The sequence below is a fragment of the Macrobrachium nipponense genome, chromosome 15 (genome assembly GCF_015104395.2).
Source record: "Macrobrachium nipponense isolate FS-2020 chromosome 15, ASM1510439v2, whole genome shotgun sequence".
Lineage (NCBI taxonomy): Eukaryota > Metazoa > Arthropoda > Malacostraca > Decapoda > Palaemonidae > Macrobrachium > Macrobrachium nipponense.
Window position 1 is genome coordinate 24,209,543 of NC_087208.1, and position 25,790 is coordinate 24,235,332.

Sequence of the window (25,790 nt, forward strand, 5' to 3'; positions counted from 1 at the left end):
ATATCGACTGACGACTGCGCAATTTTCCATCAAACCCCAGATCTTTTTTCCCTCCATGTTTTCATTGTTATTGTGTTACAAAAATACGATTCATGGCGATCGTACCTGATACAAACACCCTTTTCCAATACGTGAAGTTTATTCCTAATATCTTAGGTTCATTGAACTCAGTTGTGACATAGTACATACACCTACGCAGACTCATAGTAAAACATCGAACCCTACACCACAGTCATTCACTCCAGTCCTGTGTTCACTCTCTTGCTTCCCACATATTCATGTTCTTCTTTTCCAATACTACCCCTTTAATGTCTTCTAACTCTTTCTAGGCCTCCTTTAAAATCTGAAACCACTGCCATGAGCTTTTTACCAGTGCTCCATATCACTAATTTCGCCCCCTATCGATGTTATTCTTGTTAAAACCACATACAGTATGCAAAACTTTCACATCAACTTTTTCTTTTCTTATATTCAGTATCCACAATTAACTCACTTAGAAAACGTAAAATAAATCCCACTTTGACATCCATAAGCAATTCAAGCCTCTTTCTCTTCTGCAGACACTCCTATAATGGAGTGATTGCTTCCCCTGTTCCTGTTCTGTGTCTCACCTTTTTGGTTTACTTTCTAATACTTATAAGAATAAAACACGCATTCTTCCAGAATCGACATTAACATTAATTAATTCATCTTCCTAGATTCCATTTACCTTCATTACCGTATTCTTGCTCGCATTCCCTCTCAACTTTCTCTCCTAGCAAATTTCACTAGTGTTCTCAATTTTCTTCATCATCCAGTGAACACAGCTACAAGCCTGCAACATGAACCATTCATCTCATTTTCTTACCCACAGATTAGAACCTACATTTGCCCTTCCTCTGACTTCCAGCATCACTATCCATGGAGATATTAAACAGCCGTGGCTATACAACACTCCTGTCTCAATGTCTCAGACCCTCTCACACACCCAACCAGTCACACTACTTACTCTATAGTCGGACACATGCTTAACTTCCTATTAATTCTTTGAATTCCTCCTAATAACTTACCTTCTGTATACTTTCTCAACACTCTCCAAATTGCCTCAATCCTAATTCTAAGATGAGCCTTTTCTAGGTCCATGTATCACATACAGCTTTTCCCCTCTATTTTGAAACACCTCACATTATGACATAAACACTTGATATGTGGTTGCTTAAAGCTACACAGTAGAAGATACCAAGGTATACCAAGTGATGCTAATGGCATATAATTCATGATTTGCCTCTATCACCTTTACTTGGAACAATTACTCCCCTCACTCAATATTTTGGAGATTTTCCCTTCGTTCACACATACTAACACTCTGGTTAGTCCCTCAATCACACATCACACCACCAACCTAATCTAACTATTATTCAACTTCTCTGTGGTCCCCCTGATGCCTCCTTCAGTAATTTCCTTTTGCTGAAGCCAGAGCTAGATGGAATAGTCTTGAGAGTAAAGCTCTTTGTCCAAAGCCTGTACCAGGAGTTCAAACAATGCCTTCCTTAGGCTACAGAGGGCAAAAGATTCACCTCACTCAGGAGGACAGTTCCAAGAGCATAATAGTTTGAAACTCCTCAGGTTAGAGCATGGACAACTCCACTGTTGTAGATAGACCCAGATACTTCAGCCTGAAGGTATGAGACAGAGGAGTTTGTTTTAATAAAGGTGGAAAAGGAAGTCTGTAATCTGTTAAACAGATACTCCAACCAGAGACACCCATTCTGCATTACTAACCACAGATGACCCACTTTCCTCGGTAGATGTTTGTGGAGGAATGACGAAGGTAGCCAGTCATCTCCTTTGCAGCCTGTGAGAAAAGCTTCTTTCTCCTACGAAACACTGGATATAGTACATACTCCATGTTCAAAACTGAAGGGGGTGCACTGCTTGGCAGTACCTCCCGACATGTGGTTGATTCAGAGGTGTGGGACAAAGGAGAATTTGCTGGTGCCTTCACCAAGAGTCAGCAGATCTGAGTACCATTTGGGCTGTGGCCAACAAGGATCCACCAGGGTCATCCTAAGAACAGGAATGAATACTACTGATCACTCTGCAGGTCAGGCTGAAGGGCAGGAAGGTACAGACGTCCAAGTTGTTCATGGGTGTTGGAAAACATCTTCCATCACCGACCACGAATCACGGGAGAACAGTGGGGATGCAGAAACCATTCTATCCCAACAACTGACCCTAATGACTAAGCTGGTCTGCTAAGATATTCCTCTGTCTGAAATATACCTGGTTGATAGCTTGGTTTGACAAACTACCCACTTGTGGATCTGCACTGCCAGCTGGCAAAAGGGATGAGACACTGTTCCTCCTAGCTTGTTGACACATGCCATTCAGGATGTGTTGCTCATCGGCATTGCTGCCTACCAACTGGTACTGGAATGCCTGCAATGTTAGCCATGTTGCCTGCCCACACTCCTTAGATGAATGAGCCTTTCAGGTCTGGTCCCAACTGGCCAACACGGAATCAGAGAAATTTATTTCTGGTGATAGAAATTCAATTTTTGATATAGTGTGGTTCAGATCCCACAATAAGCTGTAGGTCCTGTTGCTAGGTGACCAATTGGTTCCTAGCCACATAAAAATATCTAATCCTTCGGGCCAGCCCTAAGAGAGCTGTTAATCAGCTCAGTGGTCTGGTAAAACTAAGATATACTTAACTTTGGGCCCCAACTGTCCTTCGATGCATCTATAAACAGGTGCATTTCTGGAAATGGAGAGTTCAAACGAACTCCCACAAAGAGGTTTTTGTGTCAATCCACCCTCTTAAATTTCCCCTGATTTTTTAGTTCAGAGGCATGAGATGAGAAGCGAGGTCACTAAGAGCTGACCAGTTTTCCTTCAGCAGCCGCCGAAATGAGTGTAGGTGGATTCAACGACCATCTGCCAAAACCAAGCTGGTATTCCTGCTGGGCCAGGAACTGTGTGGTTTCCGCTGTGAATTTGCCCTTACTGCTGCTGAGTCAATGAGCATGCACAGATGCTTTGTCTGCCATTTCGAAATAAGAGCCAACATTTCTCGAGATACCATGATCCCCAACTTGACAAAATGTGAGGGATCTCTGTCCTGGAGCAAGCAGGCCTCACAAGATGCCAGGACTGGTCACTTGTCCAGGTAAACACAGTGCTAAGCTTATACACTTTGAGCAAGACCAAGCTCACACCATGGTTAAAACATGGTTAAATGTCTAGGGGATTGGGCCACATTGTGGATCAGTCCCTCGACTGCTCTTCTCTCTACCATCACTTGCAGATTACTCTTCATAAAAAGTAATGAAAACCCCAATATGAACCGTTCCCGAGTGAGAAAGTTTCTCTTATAGGAAACCTGTCAGGAGACAAGGGATGTAACCATGTCTCTCTCTTTGAGAACCAGATTTGCCCAAACATTGGAATTCTTGTGTGCTATTAAAGCCAACACTTCCTCCTGACACCAGTTACCACCTAAACTTTGTCTTTTCATTCTGAAATGAGGCACCTGTCACAGTGAAGTCTACCAATTTGTTCCACCAAAGGTCAAGCCATGAAGTAGCCTAGAGAGAAGCCATAGTGACAGAATCCATGGCACTGTCTTGGTGACTGAGAAGGAAGCATCTTGGCAAAGTTTCTCCAAAAGGTCTCATTAATGTGCAGAACTGCAAGTCCAACATAAGAGTAATCTCTGCATTCTCTGGCATATAATATCTCCTTTGGGGCATGAGTGGTGGGGGATGGGGATGAAGCTTGTGTGATCTGCTGAACAAAGAACCCCCTGACTCTCAGATCATAGAAATGCATCTCATCCACTTGGCAGACAAGATGACAAAGTGGTGTGGGGCCAGGGTGGCATCTCAGAAAATATGTTCACAGATGAGTGAAACAATCTCAAAGTGCTGCTGTAGTTTAGCACCTAATGTGTCTAGAGGAAGCATGAGCTGTATCCTCTCCAGAAGATCCACCTAGCTTTGGCTCCCTGGCTCTTGCCTGCCCTTGTGGTCTGTCAGGATTCATCCCAGGAGAGGCCTGAAATCAACTAAAGGTTCCCAGATCCGGTCATCTGAACCTGAAGTAAACCTCACTGTCTATGGGGTGCTCTGACCAAAATTGGGCGGAGTCCGTCAGCCTCTCTGTCCAGCTCGCAATTTGCCATTGCCAGGTTTGTGGCTCAGGTTTTAGTTCAGGTGGCCCAAAACCTCCACTTCTATGGCATGATCCCAAGATTTACTTCAGTTTCAAACAGGCGCTGAGAGGGAAGCATGGAAGCTATGTCAGTAGATAAGGAGTTCTGGGAGAAGTTTATTGAATTTGTTAGTTAAGTTAAATAAGGCTTATGATAAATCAGCTGCAAAAAATAGGTATCAGCCAGACACTTCACCCAAACTAAGGCCTTCTCCTTATTCCTGGCATACTAAAAGTGAAAATAATTACTAACCAATGATTGAACAGTGAGATGGCAGAAAGAGTGGTGCTGGCTGGTTGTTGGCGGGAAGGCAAGAGGGGAGACAGGGATGTGCGTGACAATACTGACTATGGTTTGGCAGGAAATTTGGTTTTATGTTCTTGGAAGGTAATCTCACAAATTATGCCATGCAAAGCAGTCTGTACACAGTACAATGCGAGTAGCACAGTATACAACTACGTAAAGTTTGGCCAACATTTTTTTTTCTTTTTAATTCCAATTTTGGATCTTTCAGTAAGTGAAAACAGGGAATAAGTCACTGAAAACGGGGTTCCGGGGACGTCTGGTCACCCTACCCTATTAGTTCATTTCAGTTTTTTGATATTGTAAGGAGTTATTCTCTCTCTCTCTTCCTTACTACTCTGTCTCAGAAATAATTCATAATTTCACTCTTGATGGTCATTGGCTGTACGTTTATATTTTTAATGTTAAATGTCTAAGATGACTTTGAAATTATATTAATGATATACTGTAATCTCAAAGATTAATACAGTAATAGGATAGTAATTTCAGGAATATTTGAAGTAGGATGTTATTTAAGGCATACATTTGGTATTTGACCTTTCAAGATAGGCAGTTAAGCACTTTTAGAAGGGGTTCTAAGTCTTCATGGGGGCTCTGGTAAGCATCCCCTGCGAATATGGGGGTCCACCTACTCTATACAACTAGAATATGTACACCAGACTATGCAAGATGCTGTGTATGGAACATAGTTACTTTTTACTTTTGTAAACTTGTTGCATAACTTGAATATGTAATTGCTTTACTTGTCTCTGGGATTATATGACCCAAGGAAAGATTTGTCGTGTATAAGTGAAGTTTGTCCAGCAACCTCTCGTACAGTGACTTTGGTTGTCTCATACAAGTCTTTTTTTTTTTTTTTTTTTTTTTATTTCTATAAGAGAGACTATATATTATTATTCTATGCCGGTATGCTTGTTCATTCTCAGATAATTAAACCAGTCACCAGGGTAAAGTTTCAGTTCGTTAAATAAACAATCATAATTCATTTCTCTTCAACCATAGTTCAATTCAGGGTCTCCTTTTTTGCTAGTTTTCCAATTTCTGCTGCAAGAGCACAGTCTATATATAGCATCATCACCGAGCAGAGCGGCCATGACCTCACTACTAGGTTTCAGCAAACTGAAGTGAATCAGAAAATCTATGGGTAACAAGGATACTGGAGTCAGAACAGAACCTGATCCGCCAGTCGTATTGTCTATTGGGCCCTTTACAGAAGGCGGGGGATACCGAACATGTGGCAAACCACACACTCAAGAGAAAGAGCTCTAGGGACAACTATCCCTGAAGCAAGTGTGCTCAGTATGTACAAGTTGGAGACTGAAAGTCCTGTGTGAAGGTAGTGCCCGCACACCCTATTGTGAGGCCTACTCTGTTGCCTGTGCACTTATGGTTCAGATCTTGATCTTGTACATGCTAAATAAGTGGGTTGTGCATACTCCTCCCAATGTGCCTCCACAGAAGCTCTCCTGAGAAACCAAGTGCACTCAGTCCCAAGACCAAGCACACAGTGAGCGGGACACGATGACTCATCTACAATTGACCCCCAAGGAACACTTCTCTTCTATAGGTGGGTTGGTATGGGGAGGTCTGTATCCGCCCTGCCAGAGGCTGAATAATCACAAGTAGGTAATAAGAGCCTGTTTCCATTCAAGGGAGAGCACTCAAATGGAGTCCATCAAGACTCCTTGTGAGAGACCTCCAACCTCCCCTTCTTCCTTCTGTGAAAGGAGATTTGAGGATGAGAATAAGCTGGGCAAGCTAAGAACAAAGGGGAAGAGCTTCAAGAAAAACGTTTTCCCTTTCCTACCTCAGGAATTACTGGTCTGAGATACCAAATGGGTGGTTGGTTGGAACTGAAAACGTTGACATCAAAGTAGCAACTTGGGTTATGCCACTGGGAAGATTACCACAACAGGAGGATTCCCTTCTTTCAAGAGCCAAGGAAACAGCAGAGTAGCAGGTGGAGAGAACTTCTCAGTAGCTCAGTAGAGATGTTAGGCATAGGCCATATCTTTTGCAGGTACTCCAACAAAGACATCTTACTAACACTTGGAAAATCGCTCAATTCAGGAAGGCGATGGGAATGCTGGGGACGAAGCCAAACTATGGGGGCCATCAGCCCCAATACTAGAGCCCTCCCCAAAAGATCAAATAGTAGGACTCCTTCACCTCTCAAGCTCCAGCTCACCTTAAGGATGACATACTCACCATGGGCAGAAGGATAGGAGTGGAGGGAGAAGGATGACACTGGAAGAATTTGCTGGAGTCAATGAAGACATACCCGGAAAGGCTGGCAAACTCCTCTTGTGCCTACCAAACTTCTCCTGCTGAAAAGCCCAGCCAGCACTCCTGGTAGGGGAGGAAATGGGTGCATACTTTTCCCGTGCAAAAAGAATGGTGCTTATGGGAATCAGTTGCTACAGGAAACATGTAGAGCCCACAAGGACTCCTGCTCTCACCCTTAACAACAGCTTGACTCCTGTTTCTCCTCCCTCCCTACATACTCAATGAGAAAATACAAATTCAGTAGTCATACAGGAAAAGATGACAGTAGAAATATTCACCCCTGTATTTCACAGTACCACAAATGGTGGAGAAAAACCAAAGTACTACAATGTCCACTCTTCACAGTGGCCAAAGGAGAATGAGGGGTATTCCTGCTTGCACTGGCAATGGTTTGTTTCTGTAGAAACAGTAAGGTTTTCACATCCAAAACTGCCTACCTCCTTAAGACTTCTAATTACAGCTAGTTTAGTCTATATATGAAAACCAGTCCCACCTGTAGGGGTACCTATTGATCCAAAAGCAGACCCTAACAGGGTAGGTCATAACTCCTTCTTTGGGGACATATCTACAGATTTTGCAACTATGGATTTGGGCTATTGTAAAGTAATACTTTTGTACACAAAGAAAGTTAACTGCCACTAATAAGTGATTTGGAATTCAGGAACTGCCTGAAACTATACTCGGAAAAATTTTTAATCTCATACAGAAAAGAATAATTTTTCATCATTGCTTCAACATTTGAAAGTTACGCATTCTTAACTTTGGACCAGAGCCTCAGGTACAACACATCACAGCTTGCAATACATTATCTTTATACACTGATGCTAAAAAGTTGATGAACATGCAAGTGCCAACTGATAACAAGAAAAAGACCCATTAGGTGAAACTTAGCTTTCATTTTCTTTATAAAATTTTACAGATGAACACTACAAATTACTGTTCAGCAAATAGTTTGCAATAACTCCTGTTATAATTTTTTGTCATAACATTTTAATATAACAAGGACACCCTAAGGATGATAGGAGCTATCTTAAGCTAGGAGCAGTGGTTTGTAAATTGTCTATGCATAAAAATGATTATGTATATAAAAGGGAAAATATAAACATTTTGCTTTCCTGATCTTTTGTAATTAAGCCACTGACAATATTTTTGTCAGGATTTTCAATAAATGTATTGGGACATTTGAGTTTCCTCCTCTCTTTTACCATGTAACTTATTACGGGCTGCTCTGTGAGCAAGAGCCCGTGCTGGCACAAGGCCAGCTTAATCTTAAACAACAACAACCATGTAATAGACTTCCAGTCCTTATTAAGCCGTTTCAGTATAGTATTCCTTTCCAGTCATCATCACCACCACCTCTACCACTTCTTCAATAGACTTCCTGTCACTCTCCCATGTGCACAAATCACTGTCTAACACCCAGCAATATTTTAATCTGAGCTCTTCCCAGTGCCCTCAAGTATTTATCAAAGTTTCTTTAGAAGTGTCATGTCTCTGCTGCCTACAGAAGCCTATGTTTTTATATACATCATGACTTTCTGCTAACTTCACCAGAAAAATGGGTCAAATTTCCAAGGGCTCATAGGGTTGACACTAGATTCCCTCTTAAATTGGAATAGTCAGCAGAGCACTGCTCCATGAAGGCAACTTACTACATTAAATGAACTCAGGCCAATAAGAGCACCAATTTATAACACATACAATAAACAATACGTATACAGTTACAGTGCAAGGGAGAATGATTTTATAAAGGATGATTTCTATGGTGAAAAATGTATAATTATTGTGATATATCAAAAGTTGGAAGGAAAAAAATAAATTATTATTTTCACACCGTTACCATTATAAACGACGTGATTTTTCCCATTTTACTTGTTTAGAATAATGCTGTATAGTTTCCTATCGTACTGGTTTCAATGTTTCTAATTTTAATCAAGGTCTGGTATTTCATACACATACAACTGTATACAGTATTTAGTTATGTAACAAAGTATGACAACTATGATTGCCTTAGAAAATTAAATTTATTCAAAAAAACTTATGGCAGCAAGATCCAGGTGTAGGAATAAGGATGGCAACCGGCAGTAGAAAGGAAATGGAAGGATTCAGAGATGCCCTCAGACGTGATACCCCACAAAGAACATGGCGAAATCTCTGACTCTTTTCTTGCTATACCTCTACCACTGAGGAGAGAGCCAAGAAGCACATAGTACTTCACAGGGCAGACTAAATACAGTCTCTGCCACATCTCATGTGGGTCCACTGATATGGAAGACATGAAGTGGCCTCAGGTTGCCAATAACCCTGACTCTCATTGGTCATGTTTCTTCTCAATCTAGAGTAAAACAAAGCCACCAGAGAGAGAGAGAGAGAGAGAGAACAGGGCACACAAAGGAGGTGAGTATAGAATAGAATATTGAATTTTGGCAAAAGGCCAAGCTCTGGGACCTGTGAGGTCATTCAGTGCTGAAAAGGAAACTGAGAGAAAGGTTTGAAAGGTGTAACAAGAGGAGAGGGTGGATTGCAAGATGGAAGAGAGAATATGAATGAGGTACAGTAACAGGAATGAAAAGTGGTTGCAGCTAGTGGCTAAAGGAACGCTGCAAAGAACCTTAAGTAATGTCTACAGTCCACCATATGAGATGCACCGATGGCATTACGCCCTCACAGGGCAAAGGGGGTGAGAGGAAACAGTGGTAACAAGCTAATAATCCACATCCAAGACTCTAACAAGCACTTAGGGAAAAGGGGTACAGGCATCCTCTCATGATGTCAAGTGAAGAAAAAGTGAAGTGGCAATAGGGCAATAGTGACAGCATTGGGGTTCCCCCACCTTATATCCCATCTCCATCAGTTAACTTCCTTATTACCAAGATTCAACAGCTCTTCTAGCTTGCACTGAAGAATGCTCTTCATTTTTTAAGTTTCTAGTTGTGTCTAGGAACAAATTACAGTTTTATATCTAAAATATTTTAATGAAACTTTAGAGCCATTGGCCATTGCTTACAATATTAGAACCTCATAATAATCACAATCACGGTATAAGACCAAAATTTATCCACATTTGCTCTCAAGATTTTTTCCTCCCCATACTAAAACCTTTCTCCAGATTTTACTTGGATTAACAAAGCAAAATTTAAGAGCAGAAAAAATATAAAAAGTAAGTCAACATTGCTAACACTCGTTCTGGTTAACAATGTTTGTTTACATATACTATCCCTAAACATATACATCTTTGCATAAAAAAAGTAATGACAAAATAAAACAGACAAATACAGCCAGAAGTCATGGCAAACTGATTACAGTGCACATGTTAGGTATCCACACCATAACCACTAAATAATTTAACCAGGCCACTGAGCCAAAACTCCCAAGTTCTCCAAGAGAAATTTTTGTCCTCTAGATACGCTAAAAGCAATTGTTCACTTAAGGCAATCATCTCAATTGAATAACATAGCAAGTTTTCAGTCCAAATTCGTATCATGGAATTTTAGCAATCCATAAAAATACAAGCATATTTATATCCTTAAATAACATCTCATACAGTTAAACTGGAAAATTAACCTACTCATTTTTATAAGGTACAATAACCCCTTGAAAGGATCAACAGATACATAAAAAGGAATTTCTGCATTAAGAGATGCACTGTAACAAAATACATAAAGAGGATTTTACCACTGAGAGATGAAATGAAATAGAAATGAAGTTTATTCCTTTTACAAAGTTCTCCCTCTTCCTAAAAGCAACATAACCAGCACTGCAATACAAACTACTCAAAGGAAAAGTTTCCTAATAATATACTATTTTATATTTACATTTGACCTTTGGTATTACCGAGTTCTCACATATGCATGCATGAATATGTCCCAAAATACAGTACTATTGAAGAAAAACTTCATATTTGCATAAAATCCCTTAGAAATCTTTAAAATAGTACTGAGAATCTGTCTCTCTCTTTTTGTTCTCTTGTATAATATAAAATCACTAATAAAACTTGAGAGCACTGGGAAAAACAATTTTACAAAAACTGTGAAACCAATAAAAACATGAAATTAAAATATCTCCCTTCTTAAAAAATAAAGCAATTTTATGAACTCGAGTAAATCCAAAGGAGAAAAATTTTAGACTGCATTTTTGTACTCTGCATCAATAAAATAAGTCTTATAAAATATGCATCAACAAATCATGGCAGCAGTTGTTAATCTAAATATGCCTTTTCTTTGTAAAATATTAAAATGATATCAAGTATTCTCAAATGAACTGAAACTCACTTATTAAATCAATCATCATCACTGTTCTAAAGCATTTACATTTTATTGAGAAATATATATCATGTAGGTATACCCAAAAGACTTTAAAGTGTCTACAAGCCAAATACAAAGGTCATTTAACTGACAGTGGTTCCAATATAAAAACTTCACTTCAAAAATAGAAAGCCCTCTAGATTTTTAGTAAACCAAGACAGGCACTATGGAATTCATGTTTCAACTAGAAAAAGTAGACAACCACTTTACATCATCCACTGAATGTTTTTAGTAGGTTAATACTGCAAGCAGTCCTAACAATCCCCACGAATTCGTCGAGCAAGTCGAATATCTTTGGGGTAAATTGTTACCCTTTTTGCATGTATGGAGCAGAGATTTGCTGCCTCCATTAAAAAAACTAGGTAGTTTTCAGCTGCTTCCTGCAGTGCCATCAATGCCACCTGTTGAATTCTGTATAAAATGAAGTAAATCACAAAATGATCAGTAAAAATTTTTTCTGTTGATTGCTGAAGAAAGAAAGAAAGAAAAAAAAAAAAAATAAAATAAAACAAAATAAAAATAATTATTAACAAAGGTAGCATGACTAATCATAGAACTAAAAGAAATGGTGATAATTACCTCAAGTCTTTGTTAAACCCTTGGAAGATCTCCCTTACTACCCGAGAAAATGGTAATTTAGGTATCAACAGATTTCCAGTTTTCTGATAATGTCGTATTTCCATCAATGCAACAGTGCCAGGTCTGAAACGGTGCTTTTTTTTGGCAACTGTGGCACCACCTTTGACAGGTGTCTTCTGTTTATTCTGCAATAATGATAAAATAATTGGAATGTAACTAGCAAAACAATATGCAAGATTTTCAACAAATCTTTGCTTTCCTTAAACATATTAAAAGGAGCTTCAAGACTGAAAAAGATAACTGGCAACTCAACTGTCATTCACTTGAACTTCACTGGTTACATAACCCAATTCATACTGGAGTAAGTACAGAAACACCCTGTCTCTTTGTCGTTAATTCATTCCAAGCCTACTTAAGTCAAATACATAAACCCTTTACAAACAACCTAGACACCCTATAGACTCCTGTAAGCTATTTACAAACAACCTACACACCCTATAAACTCCTGTAAGCCACCACTATCAGAATGAGTCATTAATAGCTCAGCATTTTATTGTCTTCTGAAGAAATTTATAAATTTCAATTAATGGTAATGTCAAGAAAAACTAGACATTTTACATGTCCCTGATGCGGAATGGGACTATTTGGCGCTGCTCTTTTAGCAACAACTATTTGGTGCCAAACTGTTTTGGCACTAACATTTTAGCGCCAGTTTAGACTAACAAATGAAACGATGTGTGTGTGTTTGTGTATGATGACAAACAAAACTATGTACTAATTATATTGTAAACTACAGCAGTAATTTGCAAAATTAATGACGTGCTTTTCTTAACCACCACCGTACAGCTATATTCAGAGCTTTAACAACGTGCTTTTCTTAACAACTACAATTAATTTTGATAACAAACAAAACTATATTAAAACTTAATGCTTTAGTGCTACATAGAAAAACAGTCTTGCTTTAATTTTCTCTTAGAGCCCATATCAGAAATGCCTGAAAATATTCTTAGCAAGAGAGATAAACCAAAGTTTTCACACAATGGATATTCATACGTTTTTGATAAATGTAGCGAAAGAGATACAAAGATACAGTTTTGGAGATGCGAATTAAAAAACGAATGTAAAGGCCAGATTCACACTAAAGACAATGAAGTAGTGAATGAATGAACATTCTCATGGTGCTTCAGCAGTGGGTGTGGAAGTTGCTTCTATCAAAACAGTTTGAAATGTAAAGCTCAAGAAACTTTTGAGGTGTCGTCAACAATTGTAAATGGATGTATTGAAAATATCACTCGAGATGGAATCCTCGGGGATACAAATAAAGTCCGTGGGTGCAGAGGCAGTTTAGCAGTGCGGGCTAAATAACATTTCAAAGCTCGCACTGGACACAGGCGCATTTCTGCTGCTTCTCCAACAAAGTCCTCGAGCAAGGAAACTTTAAATGCTCTAAACAGGGGATTACTTTCCGACTCAGATTTCGCTCTAAATTCCAGGAGGTAAGAGAGATAAATATCCTTGTCTGAATATGATACTGTTCTAGACACCGCTTGGATTATACCAAAAACAATACTACTCTCTTCCTTAGCTCTCTCAAAGATAAGCTTTCTAAAGGTTCAAAAGCTTGAGAACCCAAAAGGTTCAGAATCGCCGCTAAATCCTGCAAAGGGGCCCGAAGCGGGACTGCTGGATGTCTGATTTTAAAGGACCTGAGGAGGTCGTGCAGTACCCTTCTACTGGATAATTCTGGAAGATGAAAACTAAAGGTGCTTGCAAGCATCGACCTATAACCTGTAATCGTTGAATGGGATAATTTTCTAGATTTCCTGAGAAACAGGAAGATATCAGCAACCTTAGCTATAGTAGGATGAGAAACACTTTGCCCTTGTCTCTTACACACTTGCGATACATCGCCCACCTGACTTGGTATAATTTCCTGGTCGACTTTCTCAAACAAATGGAGAGCTGTCGAGCCACTGCTGAAGAGACCGGAGTTACGGGCTGCTTGCTGGACAGTCTCCCGGCAGATAACTTCCGCAAATGAAGTCTGATCCACTTCATATTCACTGGACCACTCCTGGTTGATGTACCCAAGGCCATGTATGAATCATTGTTCTAAGCCATGAAACTCTTTAATTTAAATATTACAAGCCACGGAACTCTTTAATTTAAATGTTCCAAGTCATGGAAATCTTTAATTTAACTGTTCCAAGCCACGGAACTCTTAAATTTAACTGTTCCAAGCCATGAAACTCTTTGATTTAACTGTCCCAAGCCATGGAACTCTTCTAATTTGAATGATCCAAGTCATGGAAGTCTTTAACCCTTTAACGCCGATTGGACGTATGGTACGTCGATATAAAAAAGTTTTTTTTTTATATTCTAGTAATATTCAATCATTTACCTTCATTTGCAACAAATTGGAAGTCTCTAGAACAATATTTTGATTTATGGTGAATTTATGAAAAAAACTTTTTCCTTACGTCCGCGCGGTAATTCTTCCGAAAAATCATTTTTTCGTCCGATTGTTGTAATGTTTGCACCATTTTAAATTATCTGTACATAAAAGTTTTATATATGGAAATGTGCGCAATTTCATGTAGAATACAACTAAAAACAACCCATGGTTGTAGCTTTTATCAGTTTTGAAATATTTTCATATAAATAACGATAAACAGAAAAAATTCGTCCTTCGGTCAACTTTAACTCAACCGAAATGGTCAAAAACTGCAATTGTAAGCTACAACACTTACAGTCTAGTAATATTCAATCAATTACCTTCATTTTGCAACAAACGGGAAGTCTCTAGCAAAATATTTCGATTTATGGTGAATTTTTGAAAACAGTTTTTTTTTTTACGTCCGCGCGTTACGAATTCATGCAACATTTTGTGATAATATTTTCTCTGTGTTGCCTTGATCGTTTTACAATGTGTTATATACCAAAATGATCGCAATTTAGTGAACAATAAAACGGAAAAAATTAACTCCTTAGCTTTAACCGTTTTGCTCACAGCCGCAGCTTTGGCAATTTGCAAATAAAATATAGTGAAATTTTGTTTTTGCCTATCATATATCCCATTATTTATATATGATAATGATATTTTTTTTCATTTCTGATGGTTGCATATTAAACTTCACGCAATGACAAAAAAAGGAGCCAAAATTTAACTCTTAATCTTAAAAACTAAGCGTGCTGTGGAAAAAAAAAAAAAAAAAAAAAAAAAAAAAAAAAAAAAAAAAAAAAAAAAAAAAAAAAAAATCCGCTTTGGCGCTCACTCCCAGACCCCACCAGCATATGGGAGACGATTTTTATCATACCCCTTCGACGTTAAAGGGTTAATTTAACTGTTCCAAGCCATGGAACTCTTTAATTTAACCAAACTAGTCAAGGCCAATGAGGAACTGGCCCATGCACTATCATGCATATGTAAATAGGGGGTCTGTGGTGAACCTTAAGCAAACCAAGACAGCACAATCAAGGGCTAGCAAATTGTCCCTGTCGTTTGTATGGTTTTCAGACATCCATATACAAAATAAAAGGGTTGCACTAACACTAACACGTTCTTAAGGCAAAACACAAGTGTATGCCATGAGAAGTCCTAGTTTCTCAGAAAGCATGAGTCAACCTTATATTTGGCAGCCAGAACACTGGAAGGTTACCAAATACTGTCTATTTCCAAGCCAGGGAAGGGAGTTCACTCAAAGTTTTACAAGACTTATAATAAGTCTTCTTGACTTGTCCTTTTTCTCCTTGCCCCTAGCTTATCTTGCTTTCTCCCAGAGAACGATCGAGGAGAGGCGTGTTGTTACCATGGTTGATGCCACTGGGGCATCTCCCAGGGGAGAAAAGAAAGTAGCTTGCTTGATTGCTAGTTAGCTGGGAACCCTCTGATCCACAGACCAGACTTAACCTAATCCAAGTAGGAAATACAATTCCAAATCCTAACCTTAAAGGTAGTACAAAACCTGTATTTTTACAGAGAAAGAAGACACTGAGAGTCCATACAATCACCCATGTTCCTTGGAACATTGTTGCGTTTTTTTTTTCATACAGTGTATATCGGGAAAAAATACAAAACATGAACAGGCATCACCTGTTACAAAAAAAGAGTTTCATCTTAGCACAGAGGGAAGCATAGTAAGGTGTCCAAACTAGACAGCAGCTGAAGATGACAGTAGTTAACCAAAAGTTAACTACTGTACTATGCTGATTAATATTACTTTCAAAAGAGGTTGATTTGTATTCCTGTAGGAAGGCAGTTTTTTTTTTTTTGCTGGCCAAACTTTTCTAGTTCTTTCTTTGACTTCATCAAATACGTACTTGAACAGGGTTTTTGATGCCTCTTATGGGGATGAAACCTCCACATCAATTATACATCTTACCAGCCTGAGAAGAGTCTACTTGGGACTCAGAGGTCTGGAAAAACTAAGCCCTATTAATAATAACCTCTGGCAAGGAAATCTAGTTCTGCAAGCAGTGCATAATAAATGCAGACACTTCTCTAAGGAGGCAAAAAAACTTTTACCCTGCTTACCAGGGCATTAGTATCTCCTCTGAGACAAGGTTACCAAAAATTGTACTGCAACAATAACACACTATTCAGAGAAAAATATAACCAACTAGATCAATACCAATGTTGGTCACAATAAAAAAAATTAACAGAACATTATCAAATAGAATGTGCAACAGAAATTTAATAATCTACAAGAAAATGGGTTAGGCCAACAATGATGAAACACTAGCTGAGGTAAATAATAAATTATTGTGGTTCAAATAAACAAACATGCTTCCTAAATCAGAAATAATTTGCATTTTTCTACAAACACATATATGAAGACCTTTAAATTATTTTTTATCATGTGAATGTCAGCTTCCAGGCCACAAATGTGACCAGTGAGTCCTCCAATATCAACAATACATCTGCTGACAAAGTGAGGAACTAAGATAACCCTGGAGAGTAAGATGGAAACAGGATTGGTCTCGAAGAAAGAGAAGAGCATCGGTCCCTGAAGGGAAGTCTGCAACTGCCCCAAAAGAAGACTACCCAAGGTTTTACCAGTTACTGCCACATTCTCCAATGTTATGAAAGCTATCTCCCCAAACATGGCAGAGGGAGAGGAGATTGCTAACTTCAAAGTTCTCTTCCTTTCTTCTTCACCTTGCCTCCTTTAAAATACAGTCTGGTAGGAAGAATAAATGCCCAGGAAGATTCTCGACCCTTTCCCAAGTAAGAAAACTTCTGGGAACTCAATTACCTCTGCGAGAGGTCTGGCCATTTCCAAAAGACCAAGGTTGATTGTATAACTGTCCCCAAAGTTCTTGGCTGCAGTAGCCCTGGCAAATCTTGAAAGGCTCTTGAAAGAAACTTCACACAGTGGATAATGGAGTCCTGAGCACCAATTCTCCTTTTCCCCACTGCTGCCCCAATGTTACTCCCAAGTGCAAGACTGCTCTCAGTTATAACCTGTCATGAAGAGGCCATGAGCGCTATCACAACTTTTCAAGAACAGATCAACCAACAGGTTTATGTACTAGTAAAAGGTCAACATCCTTCCTCCAGACACCAACCACCTTTGGATTTCAACTTCTACTCCTAAGAAGATGCCATATAAGGCAAAGTCCCTCAATGTTGAACCATAAGTACATACAGCTATGATGTAGCCTGAAGTGAAGTCATGTGACCTTCTCCATGGCTCTTGCTTCAGAAAAGGTGAGAAATCACCTCAACACAAAGGCATTCCAAACTGAAGCTGTTCATCCGCCCATAGACAGATTGGTTCTCATGTAAGAAGCAGTTTTCCATTCTCTGGGACAGTCCTTCCACTGTCATGTCAAAGGCTAGGGAAGAAACTTGGAAGAGTAACTAAAGGATAGAGCTTGAGATGGTAGCCAAACTCTGCCCTCTGCTCAGAGGATTGTGAAAGTGTTCAGAAAGAGTCCTAGACATCAAGTCATGGTCCTAATGAAAGGCACTCAAACATGATCATGTTTAAATGAAAGCTGAACCACTAAGGTTAATCCCACTACTCAAGTGAGGAAAACAGGAACTCAAACTATTTGCCACATGTGGAGCAACCCTACGGCCCAGGTCAACCTCAAACAACACAAGCTTTGACATGGACCCAGGCCAACCACTGTGAACAGATGGCCAAATTGATCTCTAGTACATCCAGGATGTACTGACACAGCTCCAGAGAATCCTGAAGGCACTACTGTATTTCCAAGGGTGACAACAGCTTAATTTAGATAGGCCATTAGGATTGGGGACTTTCTGACATCAACAGACCTCGCTGATGATTACTTACAGGTACCGATACACCTCCAAGAGGTAGTATCTTTTTCCATTAATTCTGTGCTATTGTTTTGATGTAATAATAGCAACCCATCTACAGTATTCCTCATATTGGGCAGAAAGCACAGTGGAGTGTCTAGAGCTGGGGTTTTTAACCCTTTTCTCCCCCAATACCCTTTCGGGCATTTGTAATGTCAGTAATGTACCCCCTTCACTATGTATAACATGGAAAACAAAACCAACTCGTAAAAACATTCCATTGTTTATATTTGCAAGTACTACTGTACATAGGGGAAGTAAGTACATAACTCCAGACATAACCAATAATATTGTATACATATAGAATTCCATAAACAAAATAGACTTTTTTTTATAATTATTTACCTCCGGCTAGGAATTAAAATTTCAAATTTTCGGTACTGAGCTGCAAAAACAAAATACATTATTATTACATACATCAGCTGCAAAAGGGTGTTAATGAAATGGCTGAAACTGTTTTTCATTAACTATCCTAGTTGGCAGAGGAGCAGTTTTTGCTAAAGCGCATCGAAGGTCGGCTTGTACATTCATTCAAGACCCAAGGGGAGTGCGTACCCCCTGACAGGGCCTTGGCGTACCCCAGGTTGAAAACCCCTGGTCTAGAGATTGCACTGATGTGTAAACAGGGTACTGTAAAGCAACGGGTTTATGATGAAACAATAAGTGCTTTTAAATTATTAGACAAAAAGTTTTATTTAGTATTTCTTTACAGGATATTCTCATACTCTTGAGTAATGATTGGGTACTCATGAACATTCTTGAGGTATTAATGTATTTACAGTTAACCCATAGAGTTAACAGTGAATTGACCTTACAGCAGCTATGGTCAATTGAGCCTTCTGTGGCTCAATGCCAGACTGGTAATTACAAGCTTTGCATTATTTCCAGTTTCATTTAGTATTATTGTACAGCTGTCAAGTTTTGGTATCCTCAGTTCAGTGTTTAGCCAGGAGGGAACCTAACCTCCACAGATAGAAATGGCTTTGACACCAAAACTGAAATACTGCACAATAATGAAATTGGAAATAATGCAAAGCCTCTAATTACCAAACTGGCATTCAGCCACAGCAGACAGAAAGGTACAGACTAGAAAGTGAATACCAGCATTCTAAACTAGGACCTCTAAAAATTATTGCTGAGGGTAACCAGCACTGACAGAGCAATCTGAACTTGGTAACTGGTTTAACTATATGAATGGCAATAGGTATATTTGCAACAAGGGTTTGTACATTTTTACTATAATACTTACAGGTTTTTTTCGAATGCCCAAGCTACTTCTCCTCCTAGAAGTACCAGGAGTTGTCGTCACTGATGCAGCAAGTGGTGGTGGTGTCACAGTTGCTTTCTTTGGTGTTGATGTAATTATTTTTTTTCTCAATCTGTGTATATAACAAGTGAAATTAGAATACACATCTAATAAAAAGTACATACAAAAACATGAGCAGTAAGCATCTAGTATACTGTATATATATGTCAGTTTTTCTTTCAATTTTGTCTTAGATACAAAACAGTGATCCGCAGATGTCTATTTTTTTCAACCTATAGTACATGAGCAAATCAAAATAGCTGTATTACGAGGTCCCATTACCTGTAGAATCCAGACAGTATACCTGTAAAGAGTACTCTCTCACATCACAGACCAATCATTTTCCACCTACTAAAACTAGCTTTGTCAGCAGAGGTGAAAGGAGTTATTCATTAAGGACCAGTGGTTTATATTCAACTAACAAACTAAAATTTTCAGGTAATTTGCTTTTTTTTAGTATATGCATTAGGTATAACAGAATCTCCTCTGGAAAACCACCAATGAATTTCAGAGGAAAGGGTTGAAAATACTCCTGAAACTCCTCTCAGTATGGTGGTACTGATAGTTTGTGACTGGGAAACTTGGATAGTTCATTCTTATGTGATAATTTTTTAAATTAGGTATTTTTTTATATTAGTAGTCATGTCACTGAAAGTTCTAACAAATTTCTTATTCTTAGATTTGTCTGTCTACAGAAGCAAATCCCAAATTTACCAACAGTATAATGAATCTACTCTTAAGAAATATAAACTTGAGCAAAATATAGATATAATTTCCTTATCACTCCATAACAGCATCTGTTGTGGGAAGTTATCATTTGGACCGTATAATTTGATTAAGAAAATTAAGTATACTATATAATATATATCGTACAGTAGGTATGCTGCTTAGTTGTCGTATGAGCTTTTTATAATCAACAAATATGAAAATATATGGACCTCAATGCTAGCTTTCTTCTTTTAATGATTTTCTGGCTTTTGCAAACTCAGCCTCATGAATTTCTTACGGTGCAAAAACAGACAAGTGTCCCAGGGAGCAAAGGTGATTGCGTCACACTACAGTTTCCGGAAACCCAGCAGTCAAACGTTTCCATATATCCAAAATGTAAATATTATTATGAGAGCATTACAATTATAACAATTATACATGAATAGCTGATAACAATCTGCATGAAAACTGGTAAACTTCTCAGATATGTATTGTGTACATATTCAAGTCACCATGTTCTACAAGAAAGTTGAGCATGACAATTCATCTAAAATTGGTACGACAGTCAAGATGGCAAGAAGTCATAATACAGGACTGAAATAAAGGTCCTAATTCCAAAACTATTACTTACTTAAAACATCATTCTTACATTGTGTGTAATATACCTATATATATATATATATATATATATATATATATATATATATATATATATATATAAAAAAAAAAAAAATTGTAGCTAATGTTCACAGCAAAACCGTCAGGAATTTGGTTACTTTTAAAAAAACAAATACCTTCAAATTAATTATCATGAATATATAATAAATTTATGCAATTCATAACCTTATTCCTGTATAACTAATTATTTAAATAATTATCTCTCGCACTCTTCTTCCTGAAAATTTCCAAGGCTGCAAGTTTGAATAGCATCACCCTTTAAAATTGTTGTAAAGAAAGTGTACCAGCATCTATGGGTACAAATGGTTTGCAGATTTATTACAGGAAATGGGAGGTTTGTTTACTTAAGTGACTCCACAAACATTGAGATGGGGTCAATCTTCCATATGTAGGGAGTTTTAAAAGTAAAAATTTTAAAAGCATCATGGAGGTAAGTTAGCACAGCACACGGCTACTTTCATTAACCTCAGTTTAGTCGGAAACAGGAGAGATTGTTTGTAAACAAATGAAGCATATCTGGCGCATGCGCAGTACGCTGGTGGGCAAAAGCAAACATGGCAGACAACGCTCTAACCAAATTTAACTTTGTCAAGTATTTTGTCGACACTGTACATGTATGGCAGGGTAAGGTTTCTTTCTTGCTTATTATATTGTATATGTATTCTTGTGTAGTCTTCTTCTTCCCAGCTTTATCCCTATTCGGGGTCGCCGTTTCTAATGAGTCTCTTCCATCTACCTCTGTCCTGTGTCATTTCCCCTCATACTCCCTTCTCCCTCATATCATCTCTACTGCAATCTCTCCACCTGGTCTTAGGTCTTCCTCTCCTTCGTGTTCCATCCACCTCCACGTCCATCACTTCTCTTGCCATGTGTTGCTCTTCTCTTCTCATCAGGTGGCCATACCATCTTAACCTTGCCTCTTGCACTTTCTTTGATGCATCAGTGACTTTTACTGTATTCTTGTGTAGTGCTGTATTAATTTCTCAAAATGTGAAAAAAATATTCTCAAAGTTGCTTATGGTTTATGTTTTTCAGTCTGTCAACTTCACTTATCATGAGAGAAAAACATTTCATGGAAACAACAAATAATAAATATTTAGATATAATAAATATTATTATGCTTTCCATAAACATTTAGAATCCAGTAGTTTCAAACAACTTTCACATGAGAGAAAGCTGTCTGTGTCACTGCATTCTTCATAGTGGAATGGTCTGAAATTCATTGGTCCTTTATCTCGATAAATTTTCTGTGAATCTCAACTGTTGCTCCAGTGAAGTCTATCGATATTTTTAACTCTAAAAACATGAAATTATAATTTGATGTATTTACTGTTGGTATATGGGTTAAAATAAATATAAAGGAACGTGGTGGAGTAATAGTTTTAAATTTTCTAGGTGGTGAAATCACGTGCATTTTGAGCAGTCTTCTGAAATGATGTTAACGAAAATATGTAAATCTGAATAAGTATTTCAATGGAAAAATATTTTTATGCACTAAAATTTTGCATAAGATTATATTAGGGTAAAATATCACAGCAGGCCAAGCAGGCCACCTACAATGAACGCTAGCCACCCTCCGAAAAAGAACATTATAACGCGTCCTGACACCGGAGATGGGCATCATTCGCGACTTCTTGTTGGTGAAAAACGGAGCTAAAGACCTCTACTCTCCTTTCGAAGTAAGTATTTTCTCCAAAGTTAGAAATTAAGGCCAAATTTTAAGATTTAAACAGAGGGTACTGAAAAGGGTGGCTACGGCAGTGGAAATCTCACCAAAACGCTTTAGAAATTTTTACTTACAACTAAAAATGTTTCGAAGATTGACGCTATCTTGATGTTTACGGAGTCGCTTGTGTCAACAAAACCTTCCCATTTCATGTGCTAAATCTGCACACCACTTGTATCAATAGACGCTGGGGCACTTTCATCACAACAATCGTAAACCCACCTCTTACCAGCACTTATTCGTACTTATTCAAGGGGACTACGGCATTCTTTGCGGCGTTTTGCGCTCTTCAATTGTTTATCAGTGTTGTCAATTGGTATGTGTTTACCCTCCAAACTAGGTATAAGACTTACACAAAACCGGGGAAATAAGTGAAATTAGCGTACCTATTTGTAGTATATATACATATTAGAGCAATTTTATCATTACTGCATTACTATGACAACTAGAATTCATCGAAACAGTTTGTAAATGCATCGGCGTATGTGTGACGCTCCACTAGATTGGCAACGATGAGCCATTTTTCCTCACGTCGAAACATTTGTAATTTTTGGGGGTTAATTTGGTTGCAAAAAAGGTATAATGGACATGAATTAAATAAACATTTTGAAATAGAGTTAAACTAAATATTGAGTAAAGTAAACAATTAAGGGAATAAAGCTTTGCATCTCATAATCAGTGTTGTCGTCTGCTGCTCGTAACTTTGTTTACGGAGTGAGTGCTTAGGAAACACGAACAGCAATGTGGTTCGAGTGCACTGTGGAGTGAATTAAGACCAAAATGTGTATAATTACAATCAAATAAGCACTGTGGAGTTTCAGTTGTGATGGCAGTAAGGATAAAACCACTGATTACAAGGTAAGAATGAATTCAGTTCCAACCATAACCCCGGGAATAATAAGTTTCATACTTTCACTAATATAGGCAACAAAATGTTGTTTTATTGTGCTGATTACAACTGCAATCTTGAGTAAGATCAATAAACGTTACATACATACGCTAACATTATTCAAATGAGTGCTGGGAAGGCTGGGGGAAAGATGTGGCCGTCACTGATGAGAACCGTCCATGCAAAAACGTAGCCACCATATTGGATTTCAAAACTGCCTTGAAAACATATTTTACGAAGAGCTCACATGCTTATTTAGTTCGTATGGGGCTTTCAATATATCACAATATGTTGACGGAAAACTTCAGTCTTTTAAATGGTATGCTTAGAGTTGCAATTGTATTCATGTTTCACCAATTAAATATCGAGTGAATAAGACCCGTCCACCGTGATGAGGGTTGGCCTGTCGTGATATTCTACCCTATTACATAAAGATCAACTTCTAATTGAAAGATAAGACGAATGAGATACGTATGGATGGAAACTTGTGTTCATGTGCTGGTAGTGGCGGGAAAATACTATTGGAAGTTGCTTTCAGCAATGGGTAGTGCAGACATGGTGGAGCTATTGTGTGGGTCTTTTGAACTTAGTAATGATATTACTCATTTACTGAGTAAGTGCTCTACCTTATAGGCTACCTCCTCAGCAATTTAGGCCAGGTTACAAAGTGCTCTGTCCCACTGCTCTCTTTCATCATAATTCTCTTTAAGCCTTGCATGAGCTGAACAGTTGGTGACTGCCAGCCAATTATTTCTCCTTTCCTTGTCACTTTTGCTGGGAATATGATGCCAGGATACTAGGCTTCCCTTGCCCCACCTATTCGTGCATCCTACAATAACACACGGCTGAACCATTCCTTAGAAATAAGGTGCAGATTTACTTGAAAGGTCGATGTTTGTCTGATACAGTAGTGCAGCAGAATGGCTTTTTGCCCACCAGCAGTGTTCCTGTTTGGAAAAGACGTGTTGATGACGTCACGTTGAAGATTCCTATTAGAGTAAAATACCAAATGGCCGGCCTCTACCATAGCGTGACCACCTTCCCGAAAATCGGAAATTAGCCTATGGCCTTAATTTGTGACTTAGGAGAAGAAACTTACTTCGAGAGGAAAATATGGTATTTCTACAGAAGCAGTCCGCATGGACTGCAAGGAACGTAACCCAGGATACAACATCCACTAGGGATTGGGGCGTCCAATGTATTTCGCCATGTTTATTACTGGCCCCTGGGGGGTTAATTACAGTCGTCCGAATAAATATTGCTTAAAATTCTTGTTCAGTAGGTAAAACTGCATAGAAAAACCACAACTGCCTTAGTCTAGGCTGCCGCGGATAAGTACCCTAGATCTACCAAAAGTAATAGAAATCTTGAGGTGTTGCTTCGATGGACGCTGGCTCTTGACTAATGTCTATCCTGGGTTACAGGACATGTTAGGTAAAGTACTTTTTCAAGAAGGTGGTCTCATTACGATAGAGGTGGCTATTTGGTTGCTTACCCTATAGCAGTGGGTATGAACTTCCATTAATATCAAACATCCAACCTAGCCTTTGTTTAGGCTACATCACTGATACGCTACCACTGCCTAACTACCTAATTTTGACAAATAAGCTAACCTGGCCTAGGTTACTACGGTAAAATACTACTGAATGGCCAGCCCCTGCCGTAGTGCAACCACCTTCCCGAATAAGTACTTGAACACGTCCTGTAACACAAATGAAGACATAATTTCCGATTTTCGATAAGGTGGTCTTTCGCGCTATGGTAGAGGCTGGCCATTCGGTATTCTACCCTCAAGCTAGTAGGCAGTCACAACGGAGCTTTCTCTTTAGTGGTCTTACTGGGAATTCTACTCAGGGTAAGGTAGTCGGTAGTTTGATAAACGAACCAATAAATATAAACAGTTTGGGCTTAGGTAGGTAGGTACTGCTACTGAAGGATACTAGGTAGTAGCTACCTATCCACTAAGGGCGTTACCAAATTAACACCAACAATACATACACCTAATACGATATATTAGACGTTAGACTCGACCCTAATTACACTACATAATGAAGATAAGCACTTGCGACTTCGAACACGCAAATCAGGTGTATCATTTATTCGCAAAGGCAGGCAGGCAACAGCAAAACAAATCCAGACTGGATTACCAACTCGTAGTTAGGTAGCTAGTGGCTACGGGCGGCCAGAAGCTTGGGTATTCAAACAATACACAATTCCAAGTCATAACAGCACCAACTGGAAGCCAGATTCGTTCACAAACAATAATAATACAGTAGTAACTTACTTCTGGGTTGCTCGGACCATTTTTAAGGCTTAAAATCGTATCAGAACACGTCAAAACACTTGGCTCGCAAAATCGCTTTTAAGAACTGGCGCCAACGAAGTTCGAACTTGAATGAACACTAACAGCACTGTTGCCAGCTCCATAAACAAAATATATTTAAACATACTTCAGTCCTCCTCTATTGTAAGGATCATAATTATAAGA

The 25,790-nt window shown here is 38.6% G+C and overlaps 1 protein-coding gene and 1 long non-coding RNA gene across 3 annotated transcripts in view; one reads left to right on the forward strand and one right to left on the reverse strand.

Moving 5' to 3' along the window:
• Positions 1-25,790, forward strand: part of LOC135226792 (uncharacterized) — a 56,807-nt gene that overhangs the window by 27,278 nt on the left and 3,739 nt on the right. The window lies entirely within an intron of this gene.
• LOC135227034 (uncharacterized) lies at positions 9,736-25,742 on the reverse strand. 2 transcript variants are annotated; one of them, XM_064266825.1, is made up of 4 exons: positions 25,587-25,742; positions 19,245-19,374; positions 11,665-11,849; positions 9,736-11,496 (listed from the first exon to the last, which is right to left on the reverse strand). In XM_064266825.1, the coding sequence occupies exons 1-4, from the start codon at positions 25,604-25,606 to the stop codon at positions 11,340-11,342; spliced, it is 492 nt and encodes a 163-aa protein (XP_064122895.1). In that variant the 5' UTR covers positions 25,607-25,742; the 3' UTR covers positions 9,736-11,339. The 2 variants fall into 2 exon arrangements, with proteins under 2 accessions (XP_064122895.1, XP_064122894.1); XM_064266824.1 differs by lacking the exon at positions 25,587-25,742 and adding an exon at positions 25,343-25,413.

What these genes read in the sequence shown, in the direction of transcription:
- LOC135227034 (XM_064266824.1), bottom strand. Translation starts at nt 25,398, where the DNA reads ATGATACACCTGATTTGCGTGTTCGAAGTCGCAAGTGCTTATCTTCAT. An exon ending in TGGGCATTCGAAAAAAACCT is followed by an intron (nt 11,850 to 19,244) that starts GTAAGTATTATA and finishes TCATTATTGCAG; the next exon opens with AATAAACAGAAGACACCTGT. An exon ending in GGGTTTAACAAAGACTTGAG is followed by an intron (nt 11,497 to 11,664) that starts GTAATTATCACC and finishes CATTTTATACAG; the next exon opens with AATTCAACAGGTGGCATTGA.